The sequence below is a fragment of the Lingula anatina genome, chromosome 7 (assembly GCF_051362555.1).
Source record: "Lingula anatina isolate TDL-2025a chromosome 7, LinAna3.0, whole genome shotgun sequence".
NCBI lineage: Eukaryota > Metazoa > Brachiopoda > Lingulata > Lingulida > Lingulidae > Lingula > Lingula anatina.
Window position 1 is genome coordinate 22,487,837 of NC_141773.1, and position 24,164 is coordinate 22,512,000.

Here is a 24,164-nt window from a genome sequence, read left to right on the forward strand (position 1 = left end):
TTATTCTATCTTAGACGTCAACGCTTCCTTAGGTTAAATTGATCCCAAACCCATTGTGATAAAGCACTGTTTTCCGCGACAGCGCCATTTTAGCTACCGGATCGATATCAATGCATGGCTGCAGTGCACAGGGGGAGGCGTTGCCAGCAGCTTTTATGCACGATGATGTTGGCAATGGGCTTTTAAATCAAGGTATGGAGAGGAGTTCGACATGAGCACTGCAGAATCTTGACTAAGGACGGTAAGTGGCTTTTTAGGGACATGCTGGAAACGTGTCGGTCTGTGGGATGATACAGGAATAATCTGTGCTTTGTTGTGACTTTGAAATATAGGTAGGTACATGCTGTTATGCTTGGTCATGCTAACGACGCAGTTTCGTTATAGTCGTTACAATACAATATGGCATCCTATCAATTTGGTTAACGTTGCTTTCAACTGGTGAATAACGCGTTCAGAAGCAATGGGATGTTTGTCAGGATAATTGGACTCTTCTATCGTGAAGGTGCATGCAGTCAAATATATTCAATCTGCTTCACAAAACAAAGTTTAAAACATACAATATGTTATGTAAACACAACACAAATGGCAGAATCGTGGCGGGTATGCATATTTTACAAGGCTAGCACAGTTTCAATGAAGTTATTCAAACCAATTCGAATTTGTCAAGAGTCTCTATGTGCGACGCTATGTACATAAAGATAGGGGAATTGGCCCATGATTCTCGCTTACATTCATTGGCAAGCAATTATATTTATCTTAACGGCATTTAATTATCTTCAACAGTATCTAGCAATTAAGTGATCCCGACAAATTAGTATAAAACAACCACGTGTGTTTGACCAAGACGCTGTTCGTTTGACCGCTGTGGTATATTTGCGTCGTGATTTGTAAGATAACTGGTTATTATTATTAGTGAGATGCAATAAATACCGGTTACGCGTTCACCAATCTTGTAAATATAATCCCCTGTAGCTGCACGGCGCAGTTAAATTGCGGCACCATGCCTTGCTTTAGTATTACCTGCATGAGCAGATTGACGACCGGATAAAGGGAATGGCTTGAACCAAAATAAGATTTATCGACACGTCTAGACTAAAATGAATATACCCTGTCCCCCACCCTTTGCGATCCGTCATTTGACGTCAATTAGTCTATTCACGGTGTTCAAGACGATACCATTGGCCGCATTACAACCTAGCATAACGACGAGGGCATGATTCGTGCCGATTTCATATAAATGACGCTTTGAGGAGTAGAATATCATGGAGGACGACATAATTTCCCTAGCTACCTCCATTAGTCACAATATTTCACCATATGGCGTGTTATCAACTTGCGTTCCCTGGTGACCATTGATCTCTGATTATTTTGCATGTGGATCCCAGCAACACGAGAGGAGTCGTATTAAAACCATACATGTACAGCCACTTGACTGCCATTTCTATGATCTCGTTATCCATCCCTCACGTTTTCAACCAGGGCATTCCTTGTATAACGACTTTTTCTAAGCTACTTAAACGATTTCTTTTTTATACGGAGTTTAATTATGAAGATAGTAATACACTGTGTTCCGTTCATTATGGTTCACAATTGAAATTACCTTTGGTGTGATTTGACGTGCGTACGTGTAGCAACGTACACACCGTGATATTTCAAACTATTTCATTTATTAACTTTTATTTATATTTTTGATTTGTGTGCAGTTTACAATGACAATGACCTTGCAAAATTTCCTTTAACTCTGGTAGTATAACAACATTAACAGCCTCAGTGAATAGGGCTGTTATTTTTACACTGCAGTTGACAACATAGTGCCTTAAAGATAGCTGTAGCGAAATTAATTTTAGCATTTTAGTTGTCTATCGGTGTCAAGACCAGTGAGCAGATAGTAGAGTGTATTCAAGCAGTTACACGTACCCGTCACATAATTATACCCACAGGGCTTTCACGAAGTATAGCATCGATTTTTTAATGCCAGATCATATTGCTAACATCCAGGCCATATATCTCTATGTACGGTTCTAGAAACACTTGTTCAGATGTTTGTTGTATTGTCAGGCGCTTTTATTTTGGAAAACTGTCTTAAGATTGACTTCACATCATTGTGGGCATTTACAGTTATCAGAGGATTTTAGGTGAGGTATAAAGATCCTTTTTGATTTCGGGGTCATGATCACCGCCACACTTTTTGGGCGAGTTTTCATTTTAGAATATGAGACTTTCACCATAAGTGTTTGTCTTTTAATACCCTGTAGGTCCCCATTTTACTTCCCTTTACAGGATTTTAAATTAATTAGTCGCCGTGAATTTATTAATATCAAGGATCTATAAAATGTTTGCTTATTGATCCTTATTCTTGTTTCATACTGTTGATCAGGTAGTTTCTACTATTCATTTTGTGGCTAGTACATGAACAACACACAAAATCTTCAAAGAGTATTTTAAGTGAAAGAATAATACATGACTCCTTTGTTTTCACTGTGTGTATAACGATACCCTGAATAGGAAGTCACCGTCACTGATTGACCGAACCTCGTTCGCCAATTTACGTCGTACCGGAATTACAAAAAAAGACTTGTTTGCCAACTTATCGATCGCCGTGTTCAATGCAGTGCAGAGTGACTTTAGCAACAGCCAACAACAGTGAAGGCTAGCACAGCTATACCGACTTCCTGATACACACAGGACATGATTAGGGTCTTAATGATATATTGAAGAGAAGTGATTGTCCTGACATTCATGCAGTTGTTTCAATTTTTTTAGTAAAAATTGACACTCTGATTCCGTGTCCGGTTATTTCTTTTATTGAGAAATATAGATCTCATACGAAGAGTTATTATCCCTTTAAGAGTATGTACATGTAGAGGCTGGTTTTAATTTCTGGCTAGATTGTTACGGATAGTGCTAGGTCTCCGAGAAATTTATTCTCGTGTCGATGAATGCTATGAAGGTAATTTCGTGATAAGGACTATATATCTAGACAAGACAAGAGTTCACAGTGACTTCTGCATTCAGCATTTATATGAACAACCGCATTCTCCACATCTGTGACGCTAGCGAGCCAAAAGTGTCAAAGTGCGCTGAAATTGAGCAGTCAACGTGTTCCTATCTAGATCCTAATGACTAAAGCAACGGCACATTTCAAACACAAAAAGGCCATACCTCGTCTTTTGGGTTTACTAGTAGTTAGCTAATAACCACGTATATAAAAAACCCGTTGTTTCCCATTTCATTCAAGACCACCTGTCATCTGAAATACTGCTTCACAGACAGGCAGGTTCATTGATTGTCACAGAGTATTTGAACGTTAAAATACGTAGCCAGGTGTGGTATAATACAAAATCAGAAAGGTAAAAATCTGAAACACGTTCCATGGATGGTAATATGTTCTGAGTGTCAAAAACATCATTTTGGAAAACTAGAAATATCACCACAAACCTCTTTGCATTCCCTAAGTTATCAGTGATTTATTTAGGTATAGTAAATAAGATAAGCGATTCCGAGAAGCAATATGGCACAAACGTGCTAATCGATGCAGCAACACAAGAACAGTTGCCAAGCAAAGGCACAATAGACCTGTCATGTTCACTCTGAAAATGTAATTAGTTTGACTGAACCCGGCTGTTGCCAATCGTGCGTGTAATAAATACTTTTTGATTTACTTACAGGAGCTGAGTGATGGATGAAACAGTGAGTCTGATGGAAACTTCACTTAATTTTCTAACAAAGGTTAACGGAGACGACCCAATAAAACAGCTTTCAGTGGATGTGATAGCCAAACGTCAGTTTAGGAATGCTACTACAAGGACATATGCTACTCCAGCTTGCCATTTACCGATTTATATCCGCACATTTTTGGTCTCAAAAGATAATATCTAGTGCAGTGCAATTGACCAATTGCTAATAAAACCATATACCAGTGACTGTTGTTAGCTTTAAATTGGTAAGCAACTAGGACATCAGTTACTGACAACTTTCCACGTTACCAACACTAACGCTGTGGTTGCCATAGATATAAAGATATGGTATTCGCAGGTGACAGTAAGTTTTTTTGATGCACACAACAACCGCAGCGATTTGTCAAGTCACCACGGAAAGACAAAATGGATGATGAAATTAGATTTCAAGATTCCAAATTTCGACGGCCAAAGTTTGTCCATCCGGGACGGCGGTATCGTCAGATCAGTTTTGATATTGACGCCAACTACTCGGATGTCTCTGAGTCATGTGAGGACGAAGTCTTTGTGGACGAGCCCAGAAACTCGGACAAAACGAGCTCTAAGCCTTTACTCCAACCTAAAAACAGGGCTCGGTCGCCTAGTTTTAAAATCAAAAGGAAATACTACAGACTAAGACGCTGTCTGAAACTCCTATGCTGCGTTTTGACTGCAGTCTCTAGCTGCCTCTTAATTTTGGCTGTTGTTTTATTTGCAATGCAGAAGAGCGGTATTAACGTACTGGGTGGCAGTCTGTATTACGGCAGTGCAGGACAGGAACCGACCTCAGCTCACACTCCTGAAGTTTTGGGTTGTTCTGATATACAAGTTGAGGACGTGTGGATTGCTGGATTCCCGAAACTTATCACGGAATCTGCCTTTCGTCTCGTGGATGTTAATGGCGATGGGACGCTAGACGTTCTATTTGGGTTTGGCACAGGTAGGTTTGTGACAGGTGCTTTTCACATCGTGTAGGATATTTATCTGTTTCACAACGTTTTTACTATTTTGTACAGCCTGTTTCGCCACACACTTGTTTTTGTAGAGCCAGTGTTGTACGCTTTGATATGAAACTTGATCACTGTTTAAGGGTCGACGTAATAAATATAACAGATAAAATGAGACGCAATTTCAGACAGTATATGCTTGCAAGCAAAAATTAGAAAACCTTGGAAAGGAAACAATTTTTCCTGCTTGTATCTACTATATATTGGTTATGCGTGTTATTTTAAGATTCTAAAGAAATGAAATGGATCGATGCCTTTGCGTTCTGCTTATATTTAATTTCTCAATATGAATGCAGGTGTGCGTGTTGTACATGTTGTATTTTACAAAAAATAACATATGTGCCTCATGTTTCAATTTTAGGGGCAGACGGCCACAATGTTCCAGAGCTGGTTTGCGACATATACTTCAATGGCACGCGACCGTGTTTTGGCGGTGTCTTGTCGATAGATGGCGCGACTGGCAGAGAGTTGTGGAGACATTACACGGAGCACGAAGTCTTTGCCTTGAACTGTAACAGGGATATCAACGGTGACGGGGTGAATGAGTGTCTGGCAGGCGGTCGAGGAGGGGTAAGAATCGCAAAGAAAAACCAAATACATTTAGTGTCTACTATTCTTTAGCTTACTATACAATTATTTATTCCGGCAATATTTTCGGTATATGGTTGTATAATTTCAACTGTTATTTTAAAGTGACACAATAAGTTTTAAATACGAATGCTCTTACCAACATAACGGACGGAATTTCAGGTATTTCGTGCCATTAATGGACGAGACGGAGAATTACTGTGGAGATTTGCTAACGACGAGGCCTTCAATGACGAAATGAATGTGTACACCCCGCAGTACATCCGGGATGTTAATGGGGACGGAGTCCCGGATGTACTGTTGGCGCATGGTGGAGACCCGATGCGGGAATCAGGTTGGTGGGATGGCTTTTAGTTATGTTGTGGGTACGGTAATAAAGAAAATCATAGTAAAGAGTCACTTTTTTTCCAGTAAAATAACACTAATCATTGAGAAAAGTTCAGTGATTTATGATTCTGTTTTGATTTTAAACCGTTATTTATTTATTTATTTATTTATTTATTTATTTTAAAGGCGAGCCGGTCACCTTGAGCGGAGAGCTGGTGATCCTGAGCGGGAAGTATGGCGGTGTTCTAAGATGGGTCAAGGTTCCCGACCACATGGAGACGTACTTCTCGCCACAACTGTACCGCCAGTCCACCGACACCTTGGCTGTGCTGTTTGGCACTGGTGGGGAGACGCACGGTGGCGCTCTCTGGTGGATTGACTTGGAGGACTTGCTGAGGGGCCACATGTCAAAGGTGATGTGAAGCAGAAACAAATATTCTGTGAAGTTAGTCTAATCAGCAGCATTTCAGTTGCTTACTGATATTTAGGGTAGATAAAAACCTAAGACCTACAGAACATGCATGCCCTCGTCATCCTTACATTGACCTCATTCTATGCCATGTTAAACCAAGAAGTTGTATTCATCTTGGTTAAACCCAAACTACACTGAGTAGGTTTCCAACTTTTGAGTAAAACTGTCAGCAGATTACACGAGACGAGGCACTTTAATGTCGCAGGTTACTAAATACTTATCAACACTGTACCGTCTGCTAACATAGTTTTATGAAATTAAACAAGTATGTTTTGTTTGATTTTAGATTAGATCCTCACAGCCAATTCCCAGTCAATGGAACCTAGATTTTTGAGGGGGAGTGGCAGGAGCGATATCGATTATTTATTCATCTTAAAGCGTAGTTTAGCTGTCATAGGGAGTAGACTAACAGTGATATATCTCTCATTTAGGCCAAGAAACTGTATTCCGACCCATTCAAAGGCATCATGACGCCCCCAGCCCTGGCCGACATAAATCAAGATGGCGTAGAAGACATTGTCATCCCTGCATTCAACAGCACAGTTGTCGCCATAGACGGGGATACACTGCAGCAACTATGGAAAACCACTTTCACGGGATCAGAGTCGTATAAGTAAGAGCGCAAAATGATACATCTGAAGGCTGATTCCCTAAAAGTGTTTTTTTTTTTAACCTTTGGTTACGGTATGCCCTGCCAAAATGTGTACGTCTGCCAAAAATATATACCCGGTGATCAACGAGAATGAAAATCGGCAAATTTTGAATTTTATGTTAAGGCAATAAAATTACATAAATTTATTCAATAATAACCGCAATGGGGCAGTACAGAACGAGGGGCAACTTGAGAATATGTTGGCAGAACACCTTTGACCTTTGCCCTCTGACCTCCCCAATAACCTCTCGCCTCTGACCTCATTTGTAACCTCTAACCTCTAAACTTTAACATATTTTCTGACTGCAGTTATGTTAATATTCAATACAAACTTTTGATTACTTTAAATTTTTGACATTTGACCCCACACCTATGACCTTTTATTTCTCATTATAATGAATCTTTCAGATTGTATTCATGTATATTTTCAGTACCCCAGCTGTTGGCTACTACAATAACGATGACGTGCCGGATTTCATGGTCAGATATGCACACGGTCCCGGCTTCCCAGTGTACTACGACTCCGTGGTGAGTTAAAGCTGCTGTATAGCGTGCACATAAAGCATCAAACGTCAAATGACTCCATACAGAATAGGGGGCTAACTAGTCCGAGGGTCAAATATGGCCGAGCCACTTGAATACTTTCCCACGGGATATCTATTCAGTGTCTGTTAGCTGATTTTAGTGAATCGCCATATTTGACCTTTGGACTAGTTAGTCCCCTCTTCTGAATGGGGCCGATAAGTTAAGTGAATTGTTGAATATATACAATATGTTTTTTGCATGATTCAAGATAAAAGTGGATACAAACAGTGCAAGTAAAAAAGCAGAAAGCGTGTGCACATATAGTTTACAATTCATATAATCCTGCAACGGAAACATTAACAGCCAATTATATACATGTATATAAAACATTGTTCCCCACTACCTTTTAGACAACGATACTGGACGGGAAAACAGGCAAAATGCTGCTTGATAACCCAGTAAGAGATTCGATAGGCGTCCAGTCGTCCCCTCTGGCGGTAAGCGTGGAGGGTTTCGGCAATGATTTGTTCCTGTACTGGGTGGCGGATTGCGAGGACCACGAGGGACAAGGAGGGGTCTTCACATTTGCTGAAGGTATGTTGATTTGCAATGAGAGGCAATGGGAGAATGTTACTGGAATTATTCACATTTTCACATTTTCTTTAAGCAGTTTTAATTGTAAAAAAGTGAATTAAAGTGAATTGAAGACTAGTGAAAGTAAATATTTTTTTATGAAGCAAGACTTACAAAAGCAAATTTATTTATTTATTTATTTATTAGACACCAATGTCCACCAACAAAGCCGGTCGGATGTGTGTCGTCTGCGTTTCAACACACGTGGCTTTACAAAGTTGATTGTCTCAAGTAGACATACTCCACATCCGGGTATCACCGTCTATGACTCCAGTAGGTTCTGGTTTTCAGTTTCTTCCTGATTGACCGTCACCGATATTTAAAGACAGTCTCAGTGGGTTAGATTAATGTATAGAAGCAGGTTCTATGTAAAGCTTTGATCAGATTTGTGTTTTGTGAGATTGTTTATTATTATATTAATAAGTCTGGGTCACAAAAGTCCTGTTAAGACAACTAGAATAAAGAATTAGAAAACGAAAACTATTTATCATGATTTCGGAGCACAGCCAGAAGTACTTCCGGCTCAAGGTCACGACCTCGATTTTCCCACGCTTACGACCAATCACAGCAGGCTTCAGTCAGAATGAGATAGACGTCACGACTACACAGCGAAACTTGTCAGACATGTAAGTGCCGCCTGTCCATCTTTTCGGTACATGTACCGATCAAAAATAGACAACGTAAAGCCCAAAACGCTCTTATACACGTAACCAACTTTGTATGAGCACAAATATTGTCATTTATTGTGAACAGGATAATATGATAATCAGACACACTTGAGACCTGTGAAGCGCATACTCACGTGTCGAGGAGTAGTTTCGCCATTGCCTCGTATGTGAGTCCTAACTCAGCTTTAAGTGTCCTCCACCGCCCCACCTCCCTCCCAACATACACAGTCTGAGTGCTTCTTCGTCTGTCTCTAATTTTCTTTCGTATCTTTCGAACTGGAGTGGCTATTTTCTTTCGTCCCCTTTTGTCGCTCTCCTCTTCAGACTTGACGCGCGTCTGAGCCATGTTTGCTGTTTTGGCGCCAAATAGTAACATCCGGGTCTCAGCCGTAGTACTTCATTCATAGTAAACCGCGAGACTTAGCGAGAAATTGCGCGTTCTGAAGCCGTACTGTGAGGTGGTAGCTGAGTATTTAAGACGAGTCGTCTTTTATTATTTAATGGAACTTAAAAACGGTATTAGGTAGGTTCATTTTCTCAACGGTTTTGGATAGGATATACCTTGGTCATTATGGGGAAATTGGTGAGATTTCCAGGAAAATTCATTTTCGTGCTATTTTAAGGGTTTAACGCGCTGAGACTGTCTTTAAGTTCAAAATATTTTTTTCTACTTGTAAACGCACATTAAAGTTTGTATGTATGTGTTGGAGGGCATTAATTTATTATTTCCTTGTGTTTAGTTTTGATAATTGAAAATATAGAGATAGATATGAAGTACATATATAATGAAAGCTGGCGTTATGTCACAGGGCAAAGACAAAAGGTGGAGCACAGCGCATGGGTAAATACGACGATGGAGGCAATCGAGTTTGTGAAGAAGCATCAGCAGTATTTGGAGGACTACCTGGACCATCAGTCACATCGGGGGGCTCACCAACGTCCGAAGGTAATGTATAGTTTACTTAAATTCAAGAAATTTGGGTCTATTTTTTTCGTACAATGGTATTTTTATAAAGGAGAAAACTAACAACTATAGAAGCTCTGTTTTCAAAAGTTGCCATAATCACCCTGTGCCTAAAACGTTTTAGGTCAGTCGGACTACATGTAGTAGCCCTTGGAAAACGAGTCTTTAGTAAAATAAACTACTAGCGGACTAAGCGCAAAATGTAATCTACACACATAAGGAAAATGATCACAAACAACCACCAAAATATCTACTGAGCCTATAAGATATAGACCAGACTTTTTTTAAATCCACTTTTCATTAGCCATATATAAAATTGCTCATTAGTCATGTCGGTTAAATTTTGTACTTATACATGACCTGGTTATTAATTTCAGAACGCGGGACGAAAAACTGTTCATCACAATCTAGCATCTCGGCCAGCTTACGCCCATACCAAAGGATATAACTCAGACATTCGCCACAGCGCTCCAAGTTACCCCAAGCAAAATGGCAGACAAAATCAAAATGGCCGTTCATATGGTTGGCACTACTCAAATATAAAAAATAACGGGCGATATACAGAAAAGAGTTCAGATAGAAATGGTTTTGGATCATTTAACACCAGTCCAAGTCAAAATCGCGATTACCAGCAGTATAATTTGGACAAGAAAAATTATGGTGACTTTGAAAATTTATTCCGTGATTATACGAATAGAAATGGTGCTCAGTACGATTCTGAAAAACAAAGAAACAAGTGGTATCAAAACTATTTACCAGTGGGTGGGAGTCAAAATACGGACCGGTTTCCAAAAAAAGAAAGAAATACATACTCTGGATCGAAAGATCACAGTCCTAAAGCAGGCTACTCTGTGCCATCACAGCGTGAAAGACTTTTGGGCAGAAAAATTTTAGGTCAAAGAATCGGGAGACAAGCTGTGACACGTAGAGAGAAAAGGCACATGAGTCCTCACGACGACAATGGGATACAAAGACTTTTATCCACAGGTATGCAGAACTGTGACAATGTGTAACAGGGTAGACATGCACTGTTATTGTTACAATAATCACAAAGGGCGGGTACTTCAAATTATTTCATTTTGTCAGAGAGCTGTGACATACTTTTTTCCTTTGAACTATCTCAAAATACATACATCAAAGGGTTTTACAATTTAAGATATAAAATAAAGAATAGATGTATGCATGAATGTTGATACATTTTAGTTATCATACATATTGTCAATATGCACGAGTTTAATCGAACATATCAATATTTTTTCAGGAACTCTCGCTCCGCCGCTGTTGAACCCGTCTGACCCAGCATACAACAATAGTATAGACCTGGTGTTCGCAACTTACTGGATCTTCCCGGCAAAGACAGAGGCATTGCTGCCGGAAGACCAAGCCTGCGTCCGCCAGTTGATGATGAATACCTCTATGAGGATCGATCGATACGGTATGTTTACCCCTGTGAACTGTGTATTTCCAATTATTGTACGTATCCCATCGCCGTGGTCAACTCCTACGTTCAGCTGGTATTCTCCGAGTACTTATTGAGCGGGACCAGGCGTATAAAGGGAATATTCCTTGGCAAAGAAAAAACGCATTGGTTTACGGGTTAATGCATTGGGATTATTTTAGTGGTAATGTTGCCGTTAATTGCATGCTGTTTTAACACTTCTACATGTACTACGGATGCTCTTTTCAAAGATACAGCTTAACTTTTTGCCACACAAACCGCACACCGTGTATACTGTAATTACATGCTGATGCGTTAGAGGTGCAAAACACTCCCTAAAAATGCCTTTTTTCAATCCTGCTTTAGATATCTTCATAAAAGCTGTCAATTCCTGTCATATTCTTCTTTTTCATTTAAGACGCAACACTATTGTAGAGTTTTTATATAATATGCATTTATACGCCTTCTCTAGCCTTCATTTGTGCTGTATTTTACAATTCATAAGGTTAGAATATTTACATAAGAGAAAGTGGTCATCATCACTTATTATTTTTTTTATTTATTTTGTTTATTTATTTTTATATAAAAAGCGGTATCTGTCTCATAAAAAACTGTATGAGCCTGATGGTCATACCCATCTTCAAATGACAAGCAGTTCATTCGGAACTATGTGGTTTCTCATCATGCCACCAGTGTGTTATCATACTTGACAGGCATTGATTGAAAATGATACAGACACCTATTTCAGAGTTTCCTGTCTTGTAGGTAAATACTATGGCCTGGACGACCATGCCTTCCGCCATGCTGTCACAGATGAATGCCTGGCACGAGGTGGGCGACATCCTGCAGAGGGCGGCACTTTCCAAGACGCTAAGGAATACAACCCTTACGACCTGAAAATGGGGCAGCTCACAGTATACAGGTAAAATTATCTCGTTTTTAATTACCAGACTTGCGATGTTCTGCCTTTCTTTCTAATAATATATGTACTGTAATGTATAGATTTCGTTTTATTTTGAGATAATAGTGAGTCAAAACAAGAAGTTGTAAATAAGGAGTAAAAACAAGGGTTTTCTATTCATCCCATTCTCCTAGCAGCTTAACCCTAATAATTACCCAGCTTGTGGAGAGCTTGTGCCTAATACATATTCAAAAGACTACTCATGTAGGTTGTTTCAGCCAATTGGGAGCAACCCTCGTGAAGTCTCTAATAATCTCACAGACAAACCATGGCGGGATTACAAAAAGGTGTAGAGAGAGAAGTGCCAGTCTTGACGCAACCATTTTGGGAAATAAATTTCAAATCATGTGTGATACACAGCCATTTGATTAAGAGACGATTTGTTATACAAAAATTAGTTTGAAATCAAGAATGTATGAAAACAATTTCACAAATCCACCTTCAAAGCTAAAATTTGCTCTCTTTACAACTTAATGGTCAAAACAACGGCTGCTGAAACGACCCACTAAGATATTATCCTCTGATAACAGCCCCCACTAAAATACTATACAAAATCACACTGCAGGTTTTCGACACGTTTGTAACAGGTTAATAGCGCACCCTTTGGTCAGAGAGTACTCAAATAGCTGGCTACATCAGTGTCACTATTTGAAATTTACCTCCAACTATTAACTAAGGCTTCCGTTAAGGACCTCAGTAAGACCTGTAAGTCTTACTCTCTGACCACAGATGTCACTAGTGGTCTGTTGCAAAATTATTGAATCGGCTCCTTCAGTTTTGTATAGCCTACTATATTGGTCTATACTAGCGGCCCCTTTGATATCTGAGGGTATGTCACTTTGTACGTCTTAAGTTTGTAATATTTCATCACGGGTGTTATCTTAAATCAGTGGACAGTCTTTTTTCAAATATCACAAACTTGTGTAAAGAATTCATTTTTCGTTGCAGGCTTCGTCTAAAATGCACATGCCCGGATGCAGGTTTGACAGGGGGTAAAGAGTGTGGGAGCATTCTTCCATTTCACAAACAAGGCTGGGCGGCGTACATGGGGACCAGAGGGACCAGCCACTTTAAGCCCAGGAAACCATGGTGATGTTGACCGTCACTATGGTGATGAATATAGATTACCATGGTGATGAACAAAGGTTACCATGACATCTTCGACAGTACACAGCTAAAATAATGTTCTATCAGCTGGGGCATCCATGGTGCTGTTAGTCAAACTGTGGGCCACGCCCACTGGCCCAAGCTTTGGTACTGTTGCTATTGTCCCTGTGCAAAGTACCATGATAATGTCAATCAAAGCCTTGAAGATAGATCTTACCACACCCACAGGAACGCCTGATGATGTCAATCAAAGCCTTGAAGATAGATCTTACCACACCCACAGGAACGCCTGATGATGTCAATCAAAGCCTTGAAGATAGATCTTACCACACCCACAGGAACGCCTGATGGTGTCAATCAAAGCCTTGAAGATAGATCTTACCACACCCACAGGAACGCCTGATGGTGTCAATCAAAGCCTTGAAGATAGATCTTACCACACCCACTGGAACGCCTGATGATGTCAATCAAAGCCTTGAATATTTGATATTGCCATGCCGATTGGAGGACTGTAGTACCTCCATGCTATGGAAATGTAAACATTATTGTTTTAGATATAACAGTCGGGGAATATTTAAGTTTCCGCTGGTTTCCGCTTGAAAACGTCTAAGATATTCTTATCCGTATTCTTTGAATTGAAGGGGGCGGACAAACAATGGACAACCATATATTAATACCGTAAAATCATCACAACAGTAACACAATAGCCTTGAAAAAAGGGACAGGACACATCAGCCAGTAAATATCACCATTGTTACTTGCGTCGACAGGGTATTTTTTAAGTGGCCAGGGCCAAAGCGGACACTTGCCATTGCAATCAGTGCCCATCACCTCACTGTTATCTTTATTGGTGTATAATACCCTCAAAGCATTAAAATGTATTTGATCACAGATTTCATATAACTTTGATTCCCACTTTGTCGTGTGTCAAGTAATTTCAATGCAGGAAGCCATCGTGGTATTGATTTTAGCAAATAATTTTCAGGTAAAAAATTTTAAGTAAAACATTACCGGGAGTTTTCTTTTCTCTAAAGGAATCTGCATTTATAATAAACTATTATGACTGATAATGGGAAAGAAGCATACAGTAAGCACAAACATCCTTTAGAGGTATACATTATACATATATATATTGGGTTTATGCGAAATAGCCAGTCGTTTTAGTTAGGCATATACAGAAAATGAACTGTAGTTCAAATAACACAATCAAGAGACCAAGATTAGACGGTCCTGATTGAGAAATAGATGGAAAGACCTTTACAATCAGTCGCAAATATAGTAGTATATTGTAGTATTAAACGTGAATATATGGGTCTACGAATCACCAAAGTTGGTACATTAATGAAAAACATGAAATTAAGGCAAGGAGGAATATAATTATCAAGTGTACCTGTATCACAAAGTGAATGCGACAGATACAATCGTGTAATAGATAAAGCCTAGCTTATAGCTTACATTTGCCACGGGCGCCGTGCGATGAAATCGTATACGATTGTCCGTGCGTTTTTTAAAATTGTATTTATTTATTTATCTATTATTATTATTATTTTGACATCGTGAGGGGCTACGAGCTACACCGAGTATGTAAGACAATCGTTGAACAATGATTTAGGAGGACTACTTTAATTATATACTCAATAGTACATTTACATTTTATATATATATATATATATATATATATATATATATATATATATATATATATATATATATATATTAAGACAAATGCTATTTCTTCTACTCTGGAGCACCATGCGGAACTTGAAGCTTTTATTGATTGTTTATAATATTATTATGTTCTCATTCGTTCTTCAACTTCTTCTCAACTGTTCAACTCCTCAACTCGACTTTTGCAATACGATTTCGGGTGCATATATCCTTCTACGCTTGTTTCTTACATTGGGTAATTCTCGACGTAAAATCATAATTTATCTTGTAAAGCTCATAACATACCTAAAAATAGAGAAAATCATTTGAACTAGTAGACTTTGACCTCAATGTGATATTCAGCTTTTTTTTTAATCCATATACGATTCAGTTGTCAGTTGCGAACTACTTCCTAGTTTTCACAAGGTTCTTCAAGGACTCTCAAAGATCGCTTTAATTGCAGCACATACCATAAACACCCAAAAATAAATAGATATGGGCATATCAGATTACATATTTGCAAAAACTCCACATGACAACAATCACCTCAGCAGGAATTCTTTTCCCTTGACGCTCTTTGACGCGCTATCGGTCGATGCTGCATATACTTCAAAACAAATTGACTGCAAATTAAGCACTATTTTGCACCTTCAAGTGTCGTAACACGTTTTCATATAAGACGCTCTGTTTTTGCAATAAAGAGCTAGTCCAATTTAAACGCTTGTTAAATGAATTATTTTCCCGTTTGAATATGGGAAATCAGTACTTTTAGTGTGAAATAAGATTTAATTCTGAATCTAAATATATGCCCCTTGACGTCCTCCCCAATCCACAATCTACAACCTTAGTCTGTCAGACGTGTCGTCAAAATAGGATATTGTCAGCATCCTATGAGAATGGAAAATGGCAAAAACGCATGCAAATCAGGGTTTCCAGAGGAACAGTCAAAGGCACTCCTTGGGATGCTCTATACCGTGCGACAAGAAGGATAAACCCAGTACAGGTGACAGAGGGAATGGGGCGGGGAGGAAATAAAAAAGAGAATAGTGACAGGGATTAAAGGGGTTGATGATCACCTTTTTTTTAAATTTCTTGACACAGGAATTATTTGAGATTTGGACGATGGTTCCTTTTGATAGTAGAGAGATGTTACGCTTTGATTGAAATTCTGAAGGCAAAAGATTGCTAGTTACGAGTTGGCCAGGCAGATATCAAGTGGTCCATTACTTACATTATCATTGCCAATGGTCATTATGTAAAACGATAAGAATTTTCTTCATATCTATATGCAGATTGAATCGTAATTAATTCAGAGCATATTCATTAAAGACGGCAATTAGCATAAACAAAACCGCCCAGTTTACTACTGATAAACTTTTAAAGCACGCGACGCATCCAGCGAAGCTTACCGGTTAAGACAGCCAAGAGATAAGCGACCTTCTATTTTAGCGAGAGCCACTTTGTCAAGACGACTGATACGTGAAGAAGTTGGAAGGGACACCATCCGTTTACAAAATTGCAGAGGTACTCGTTAAATACAACACGATTCTGACAATTCATCGGATAACAGGCACTGCACAAAGACATCTGAATTTTCAAAAAAAAAAAGAAGATTACATTAGAATTGCCATCTTTCCGCTTTGTTGGTGGACGTTTTTATGGTTTTTATGCGACGGAAATTACTTTTTGATTCCTTTGTTTGTTTCAGATCAGCATTTTCCGTTATGGATATACCAGCCTTTGTCGGTAAGTTCAGTGGAATAGCCATACGCTATTCACCTATTTTCTTCTATTAGTCATGGATATCTCGATGTTGAGAAGTGTAAAATTTCGACAACCATATTGTGTCCCAAACAGGTAAGATTGTAACGAAAAGTTTTGTTTCTACAAAAATTAATATATCAATCACTTTTTCATTATTTTTTTTTTTTTCATTTTTCCCATAAGACGTCTCTTACAATGTCACATGTACCAAGTTGCAGAGGTTAAGAATGACAACAGAAAATTCAAAGTCCAGAAAAGAGAATACAAATAGCTCGTAGTTTCTGGTGTCCTATAACGTGGTATATTTAATGAATATTTTTGGTATTGCAAATGCAAACAACAAATTTCCTGATTGTACTTACTATGCATATAACCATAGAATTCACTGCACACGGAACTGTATAATTTTTCTTCCAGGCTATACAAACGATAACAGTACGAGCCTTTTCAGTGCTTGTGTGAGTACAGCACCGGTTGGAACTTTACCACTTTCTTGCGGAGATAACACAAGATGTGTCACAAACCCGCTGTTTTCGGTAATAACCCGCTCCACACAGGCCTGTCTTTGCCCTCTGACGTCATACCCATCGCCTAATGGAACGTGCCAGACCAGTAAGTAATCTTCTCGATTCTATTGAAACAGTTTAGAGTAAAATTTGCTATTATTTGTTATTTTGAAAATTTTCAGTTTTCATGATTTGTAACCTTTGTTTAATATATATGTAATATGTACATGCAATGAAAGAGAAATGTAACCTACCGTGGTGGAAAAAAAGACCAAGTGATCTTTACTCCCAAGAAAAAAAGAATAGACTAATGTGGAAAACACCGCGCGCAGCCGACGTTCGTCAAAGTGAAGCGTTTAAGCATATTAAAACATGTACCCTTCTCTTTTGATTAAAATGGATTTAAGCTGAATGTGAGTTATTAACTGCACCGTCTTTTCTATATTCCATATTTTCTCTCTTCGTGCTTATACGGTCTCTCTCGTTTTAAATGTGAGTAGTTATACAGCTTGTGATAAACATGGTGGGATTAACGTTCATTCTTTGCACATTTGAAAAACTTCACGGAGTTTTACAGGCTTGTATTTCATTGTAGTAACAGGAACACCTTGCCAAGTTGCGGAAGACTGCGAAGTCAAGTCCATTGACTGCATTGGGGTGACCGGTTGGGGACTGGACGCGGCTTTGACCCAATTCGTGGCGGTATGTTTGCTGGATCACCAATACAATGCAATCAGTGTCACACACACACGTGCACGCACAAACACACGCCTACACATACACATGCACACACATACATGCACACATGCACTGTTGAGCAGTTTGGGGCTTGTTCAGTTAAAACATGCAGTATGTGTGTGCGTATTGTGTGCGTGTGTATGTGTGTGCACTGTACGTGTATGTGTGTGTGTGCACAAACATGCACACGCACAGGCAATTCATAAGCAGTTTGCTCCTTGTAAAATTAAAACATATTAAGCTTAGCATTAAGTGCTTCTTACGGTGAACATGAAACAAATCACATATTTATAAATGTAAAAACCCAGATTTTAATCTCTTTCTAATGTACTGGATTAGAGTTAGTGACTTTAGTCTAGACAAAACTGATAAGCTGGTTGAATTAGTCTTTATCAGTTACAATTTCTGTCACTGTTGTTCAAACCTCGATAATCTTGGTAGACAATCTTTTATATATGATGTGTAACATATGATGTTTAAGGGGCAAAACTGTTTGACTAAAGTGTTGGGCGTGTTTTTAAGAGGTCGGCTGAGCATCATATGCACAGTGTAAGCAATTTTAAGCATGAAAATAAAACGCAATTTTTTTTGCTGGCCAATTGTAAATTGAAATTACAGCACAAACCATAAGGCACCCAAAAATAATTATGCAGCATATATTTCAAAACAAATTGACTGCAAATTAAGCAAGATTTTGCACCTTCAAGTATCGTAACACGTTTTCATATCATATACATATTATTTCTACAAGTATTTTCTGCCCAAAATACCAAAAAACGTGTTATCTCAGTATGTTGTTGGGAAAACTGCTTCTTTCTCTGAGCCCATGTCTTCACTCCCGTTCACCTCCAGCTAAAAATGACCACTCAGGTACACCACTACGCCTACGTCTTACACCACTACACGTCACTTCCGGCACAATCCTGTCTCCTCCGGTACCCTCTATTGGGCAAAGAGTTCATTGTTTAATGAACAGTTAAAAGTCGTTTAGCAAAGAGAAACACATACATTTACAAAATCTCTTCTCGTGCTGCAACATTACAGCTAGGAACTTTATTTTCAATCCGTACTCTATTTATTTTACATATTTTTTCATAAGACATGTAATGAAGCTACTTTACCTTTACCCTTTTGATTATCAACTCCCACCACTGCGTTTTACTTTCAGTCATTCGTGTTGGCACTATGTCGGATAACGGTTGAATATAACTACCAAATCCCTGTGTGGACGTGTACGCCTTCTAACCAGTGTGATTTTATTGGGCTTGCAACGCCGTCGACTTTTACTACGGTAGGAAGACGAAAACGGGAAGGTAAGAGTGACACACCAGCGAACTGATACCCAAACTACTGATCTGTTACTCTGGGCTTTACAAGACCTCCTATTCTTATAATGAGAATTCCTTTTTGTTATCTCTGCGTATTTGTGCTTCCGGCATTTAATATAGTATTGCGAAATCCAAATCACGTTTGTTGTTTTATTATCAAAAACATGATCTATAAGCAAATCTAAACGAAATAGCGGATTTGTGGTTCTCTAAAAAATGAATGAAAGCACTCACACTGAGACCGCATGCAGCAAGTTCGTACCGCCATAATGGGAAAGCGTTAGTGCGGGGGGGGGGGGGGCAAATTATTTTCACGTCCTGTTGATAGTAAATCGTTTTCCCCGTATTTTCCTAACCATGCAGGATTCACAATACATCACTATGCTAACCATCAGTTTGTTGCAATTTATCTTGCAGTCAACGAACCACCGGAGGCAGTTGAAGAAGATCACGGTGCCCGAATAACGGAGTCTCTATCCAGGATAACGAGAAGTGAAACCGAAAGTGATGTTAAACAGGAGGTCTTATCCGTCGGTGAGGTCAAAAAGAGGCCAAAACGTCGCCCTACGACCTTTGCCTGCACACCCAGTGTCCTATTATGGGCCAATATATTGACCATTTTCGGCTTCGGGGGCCAATCAAGTGTGTTTGAGTTTACCTGCGAGGTGCCTCCTTAAAGTAAAAACTCAGAAATGTCCCATTTCAAGAAAGTAAGAGCGGTAAGATTCGTTCATTAGAAAAAAATAAATTAAACAAATCAGAATATTTTTTCGGCAATTATGTTATGGTAACAAGATAAACAAACAAAATATAATTCTAAAGGAAGTGAAATCTATCAAAATGTGTTAAACAGTAGAATATCTAAAAGATGCAAATATGATGCCTTTACTCGAAACCTATAACATAAGAAATTAAGGGACATGGGGAATAATATTCTTGAGAACATCACTCATGAAGAAGTAATATTTAATTAAAGGTCTGCTAGGCAATTGAAAGATAGGAAAAGACCACGCCCGCATGATATACTTTAGAATTTTTAATTTTCTTGGCCGGATTTTGGGATATTATTCTTCAGATCAGTCAAAAAATTAATATTGCTGCAACGGGACAAACCGAGGGAATTTAAAAATATTATTATTGAATACCTCTTATTAAATTATGTCATAATATTGAACTATTAAATTAAAAACAATATAACCAGACATAGAAAATGGGGATCAGAAGGGATTCATCAGTGTAAAATCCGTAGATAATAATATAAGACGGCCGTATGATGTCAGGAACTATATGGAAGAACATGACGAAGACTTAAATGCTGATTGAGTTTGAATAAAATAAGATTGATTTGGAAAAAATAATCAAAATATTTGTTTGAACAAAAAGTTTGAACTTTGAACTAGGTGTTATTCCACATGATAACTCGACACCGTTTCAAATAGGTTGGGGGTGTTGGCAAGCTGACTCATATCACCGGGTATATTCATAATATGTGCAGAGATACTGGGGTTAATAGTTAGAAAAAATTGAGAAAATTTGCGGGGACAGATTACAGGTTAAGATTTGCCAGTATGCCGAGGACACTACCTTAATTTCAGATGGATCGGAGGAATATCTGAAAATTGCATTTTAAGTTTGTTAGGCCAATATTCAAAATATTCTCGTTTAAAGCAAAGTATCGACAAAACGAGATGTGCTTGACTTATAGAAAATAGAATTGTACCGAAAACAATGTGTAATAATTATGATTTACTGTGGTCCTTCATATTTCTGGCCATAACCTTTTTTTTTTTTTTTTTTTTTTTTTTTTTTTTTTTTTTTTTTTGTAGAAATGAAGCAATGAAGCAAAAGTATCATTAGAAAGCTTAAGAGATAAAGTGTAGCTATGTGTCAATATAATGTTCGTACCGTTTATATTTCAAATAATAATGAAAAGTATAAATAAATAATAATTTAAAAACCGAGGCTCAAGCCCAACAATAACTCTAGGTTATTTCGATATGTTTGTCTTACTGGTAGGAAGTGAATGTGTTCTGGCAGTGTGAAATTCAGCAGAATACCGGCAGAAGGTTACTTTTAGGGAAAATGTGATTTTGCACAATGCCCGGTGATGGTATAGCATTTTAAGTAAAAATAATATATCAGAGTTTGGATTATAATGGCTAATGTGTTAGAAAACACTTTGAAAGAGTAAATAAAAGATGGAATAATGGTCGGATTATTAGTGTTGACTTGTTTTATCACGAAGAGGTCGGTAGGAGTCCTACTGCGTTTCTTATTAGGCCTACTGTGTACTTTGTGTCTTTATTTATTTTGTTATACTTATTTTTCTTTTTTGATGTCTGCTTAATGACTTGGAGACCCGAAAATAAAGATAAGACTAACCAATATCGGTTTTGGTGCGTTTTCTTTTTTTCAACGATCGAGCGCCAGACAAGAATTGTTTTTGGCACACGTTTCTTGGCTCACTGAAAGTAAATATCATTGTATCAGATTTGATCTAATGGCTTTATTAAATAGGAAGAGTTTAATGAATGAATATAACAGTCGTTTATAAGTCTTAGCGGTCTTTGTTAGGGCCGATGGTTTACTTCTTTGTTTTGTTAGTCGTTTTGGGCAACAGACCCTCTGTTTTTCTCGGATGCTAGTGTCAGAAACTTAAGCTCGGGCGGGGTTCACTTTTGCAGTGCTATGGCCACACCCTTCCAGTCCCACACGGTCGTAGTTAACATGGACAGCATAAAACAGGCGACATTGGCCCTAGGAATCCCAATCAAGCCTTCGTTCAGATCTATACAGTACGCCTCCTTTGCTATGATCGGCTTGCCTGTCATAATGAAGATTAGTCATTTTGTAAAATTTGTAAAGAGTGAAACAACATTTTTATTTGATATGAAAGGCTATTGTGACATTATCTGAAAAATTATCATACGTGGAGTATTTACACTAGCGCTCTTTTCGTTTCAGTAAACATGTAGTCTACTTTGCGAAGCGATTGCAGTAAAACGAGGATTGCAGCTTTAAGAAATGTCCTCACATTTTGTCAAAAAGTTTATAAATAACAGTGATTTCACAAAAAAAAAGAAATCCAGGCACAAAAGACAATTTCGTCTTGGCATCTAAACAAAATAAATGAAATTTAAAAAGAAAACACCCTCATGTCCAGCCACTCACCAGAGAGAGGCTCCTCGTTCAGTTCTGGGGGTCTCACGCACGTGTAGCGGATATCCTTGGCCTCCTCGGCCAGATAATTCTCCATCCTTCCCTGGTCCTCCGTGACAACGCCCACGTAGGACGGGTACCAGAAAGACTTGATTCTCTCGGGGGCCTCTGGAACTCCTGGATAACCAAATAAAACTACGGTGAAAAGGTACACCAGTTGCATGATTGACATAAAAAGACACCATATTATTGGTTTATCAGTGATTCAGTTTTGTTGTTAATTTTAAAAACCATGCACCTTTGTTTTATTCAAATAAGTAAAAAAAAAATAGATGCAGACTAGGCTTTGACTTGGGGCACGCAGAGTACGTAGAGTTGTATTGGGCCTCTAGCTAGCACATACAAAGTTTTTTCTGACAAAAAACGACTTTTTACCCCGTTAACTGGCCAAACTTGAGAAATGACATGAAATTAACCCAACTCAACCTTGGATTCAAAGCGGACTTTTCCTACCTAAAAATCGGTTATTTTGAACACATCACCCCAAACCGTACCTGCATACACCTTTTACACGTTTGCTATGGCTGACTTATCTCCGACAATAAAGTGACCAGTAATATCTGAAACTTTGGAGACTTACGTACAGTACACCAGGCAGTAATGCACACGAGTCTGTCCACCCCAGCCGCTCTCATGGCGCCTACGATGACCCGTATGGAGTCCGAGAAGAAGGTAAACTTGGCCTTGGTGTCCTCAGTAGGCATGGCGCCGAGGCACGAAATCACGGCGTCTTGGTCCTTCATCCCGTCAGCCAGTGAGGCCTCGCTTGAGACGTCCCCCTTGATTATCTGAAAGCATGATTTAGTTTTCTTTAGAAGTCAGTTAATATCGTCGTTTTTACTATTATAGTTTGATCAACATCCATATTATTACTGATATTAGTTTGTTGTTGTAGAAATCACTATCATTAGGCACCTGTCACCATCATAAAAATATCATAATATTAATAAAGGGGTAATTAACTTTCGTGCGCGCTCGGCTGACAGCAATTTAGCGTGAACCCCCAGGGAGTTAGGTCTATCCAGATGGATCGATCTAAATCTGTGGGAATGCAGTCTTAGTAGGGGATCCTAGTCAAAGAAAAGTCCAACCTGTTAAATACTGATTTTTAACACGAAATTTACTTATCTATTCCACTGTATTTCATTGCAATCTTAGAACAAGAACAGACTGTCTTTTACCGTTAAGTTGTCGTCCCGCATTTTGACCTTGTCCGGGTTTCTGACCACTGCGGTCACTTGATGTCCAGCTTCCAGGGCCTGCTTGACCAGCTCCTTGCCGCATCCACCAGTGGCGCCGAGAACAAACAGCTTCATCTGAAAATAGTAAAGTAGTCACAGTTAGTGGCTACAGGCTGCAGGGAGTGGGGTTGGGGAGCTCCCATCCTTTCCCATCAAGGGATTTCTGATACAAAATGGAGATCTTTATATGGTGTTACAGTACATCAGAAGTCTGCAGTTCCAGATTACTTCAAAGAGAGAGAGAGAGAGAGAGAGAGAGAGAGAGAACGTTTCAGATAGCAGCATACCTCAGTTTCTATTCTTGTTTCTTTTGTTCCTAACTGTGATCAGGTATTACGGGTTATCTCCGCATTCAATGGTAGGGGCCTATACGTTGGCGAGAGTTTACAGACACCTCTATCCGTGCCGTCACTGTATATATATATAGCCACCGCCACCCAATCTGAACGGCAAACACTATAGTTTACGCAGTGTTAGTGAGGATAACGCAAGTCATTATAAACATTGCTCTATTTATACTAGGGGCCAGCTCAGTGATGACATTAATTCCATGCAAAAATTCTCTCTGGACAGTATGAAAATATGGTAAGAATTAGTCAGAGATATATCTGTGAATATTTTGTGAAACGTCAATCTGTAGCCCTGGTGAAGGGAAAGAAATGT

General features: G+C 38.8%; 3 protein-coding genes across 3 annotated transcripts; 2 read left to right on the forward strand and 1 right to left on the reverse strand.

Annotated features, from left to right (window-relative positions):
- LOC106151285 (uncharacterized) lies at window positions 1-13,951 on the forward strand. Its single transcript, XM_013524463.2, has 14 exons — window positions 1-241; window positions 3,669-4,656; window positions 5,085-5,293; window positions 5,474-5,645; window positions 5,825-6,051; window positions 6,542-6,723; window positions 7,194-7,290; window positions 7,698-7,881; window positions 8,068-8,193; window positions 9,398-9,534; window positions 9,930-10,539; window positions 10,814-10,987; window positions 11,756-11,912; window positions 12,900-13,951. Exons 2-14 carry the CDS (start codon window positions 4,104-4,106, stop codon window positions 13,042-13,044), a joined length of 2,973 nt encoding a protein of 990 aa, XP_013379917.2. The 5' UTR covers window positions 1-241; window positions 3,669-4,103; the 3' UTR covers window positions 13,045-13,951.
- A 2,126-nt stretch (window positions 13,952-16,077) lies between these two features.
- On the forward strand, window positions 16,078-21,256 carry LOC106151288 (uncharacterized). Its single transcript, XM_087016878.1, has 6 exons — window positions 16,078-16,229; window positions 16,414-16,451; window positions 16,887-17,081; window positions 17,571-17,677; window positions 18,882-19,026; window positions 19,459-21,256. The coding sequence occupies exons 2-6, from the start codon at window positions 16,430-16,432 to the stop codon at window positions 19,716-19,718; spliced, it is 729 nt and encodes a 242-aa protein (XP_086873004.1). The 5' UTR covers window positions 16,078-16,229; window positions 16,414-16,429; the 3' UTR covers window positions 19,719-21,256.
- On the reverse strand, window positions 20,161-23,943 carry LOC106161246 (flavin reductase (NADPH)-like). Its single transcript, XM_013538146.2, has 5 exons — window positions 23,789-23,943; window positions 23,442-23,576; window positions 22,841-23,048; window positions 22,213-22,377; window positions 20,161-21,865 (listed from the first exon to the last, which is right to left on the reverse strand). Exons 2-5 carry the CDS (start codon window positions 23,574-23,576, stop codon window positions 21,714-21,716), a joined length of 660 nt encoding a protein of 219 aa, XP_013393600.2. The 5' UTR covers window positions 23,789-23,943; the 3' UTR covers window positions 20,161-21,713.
- Between the last annotated feature and the right edge of the window lie 221 nt (window positions 23,944-24,164).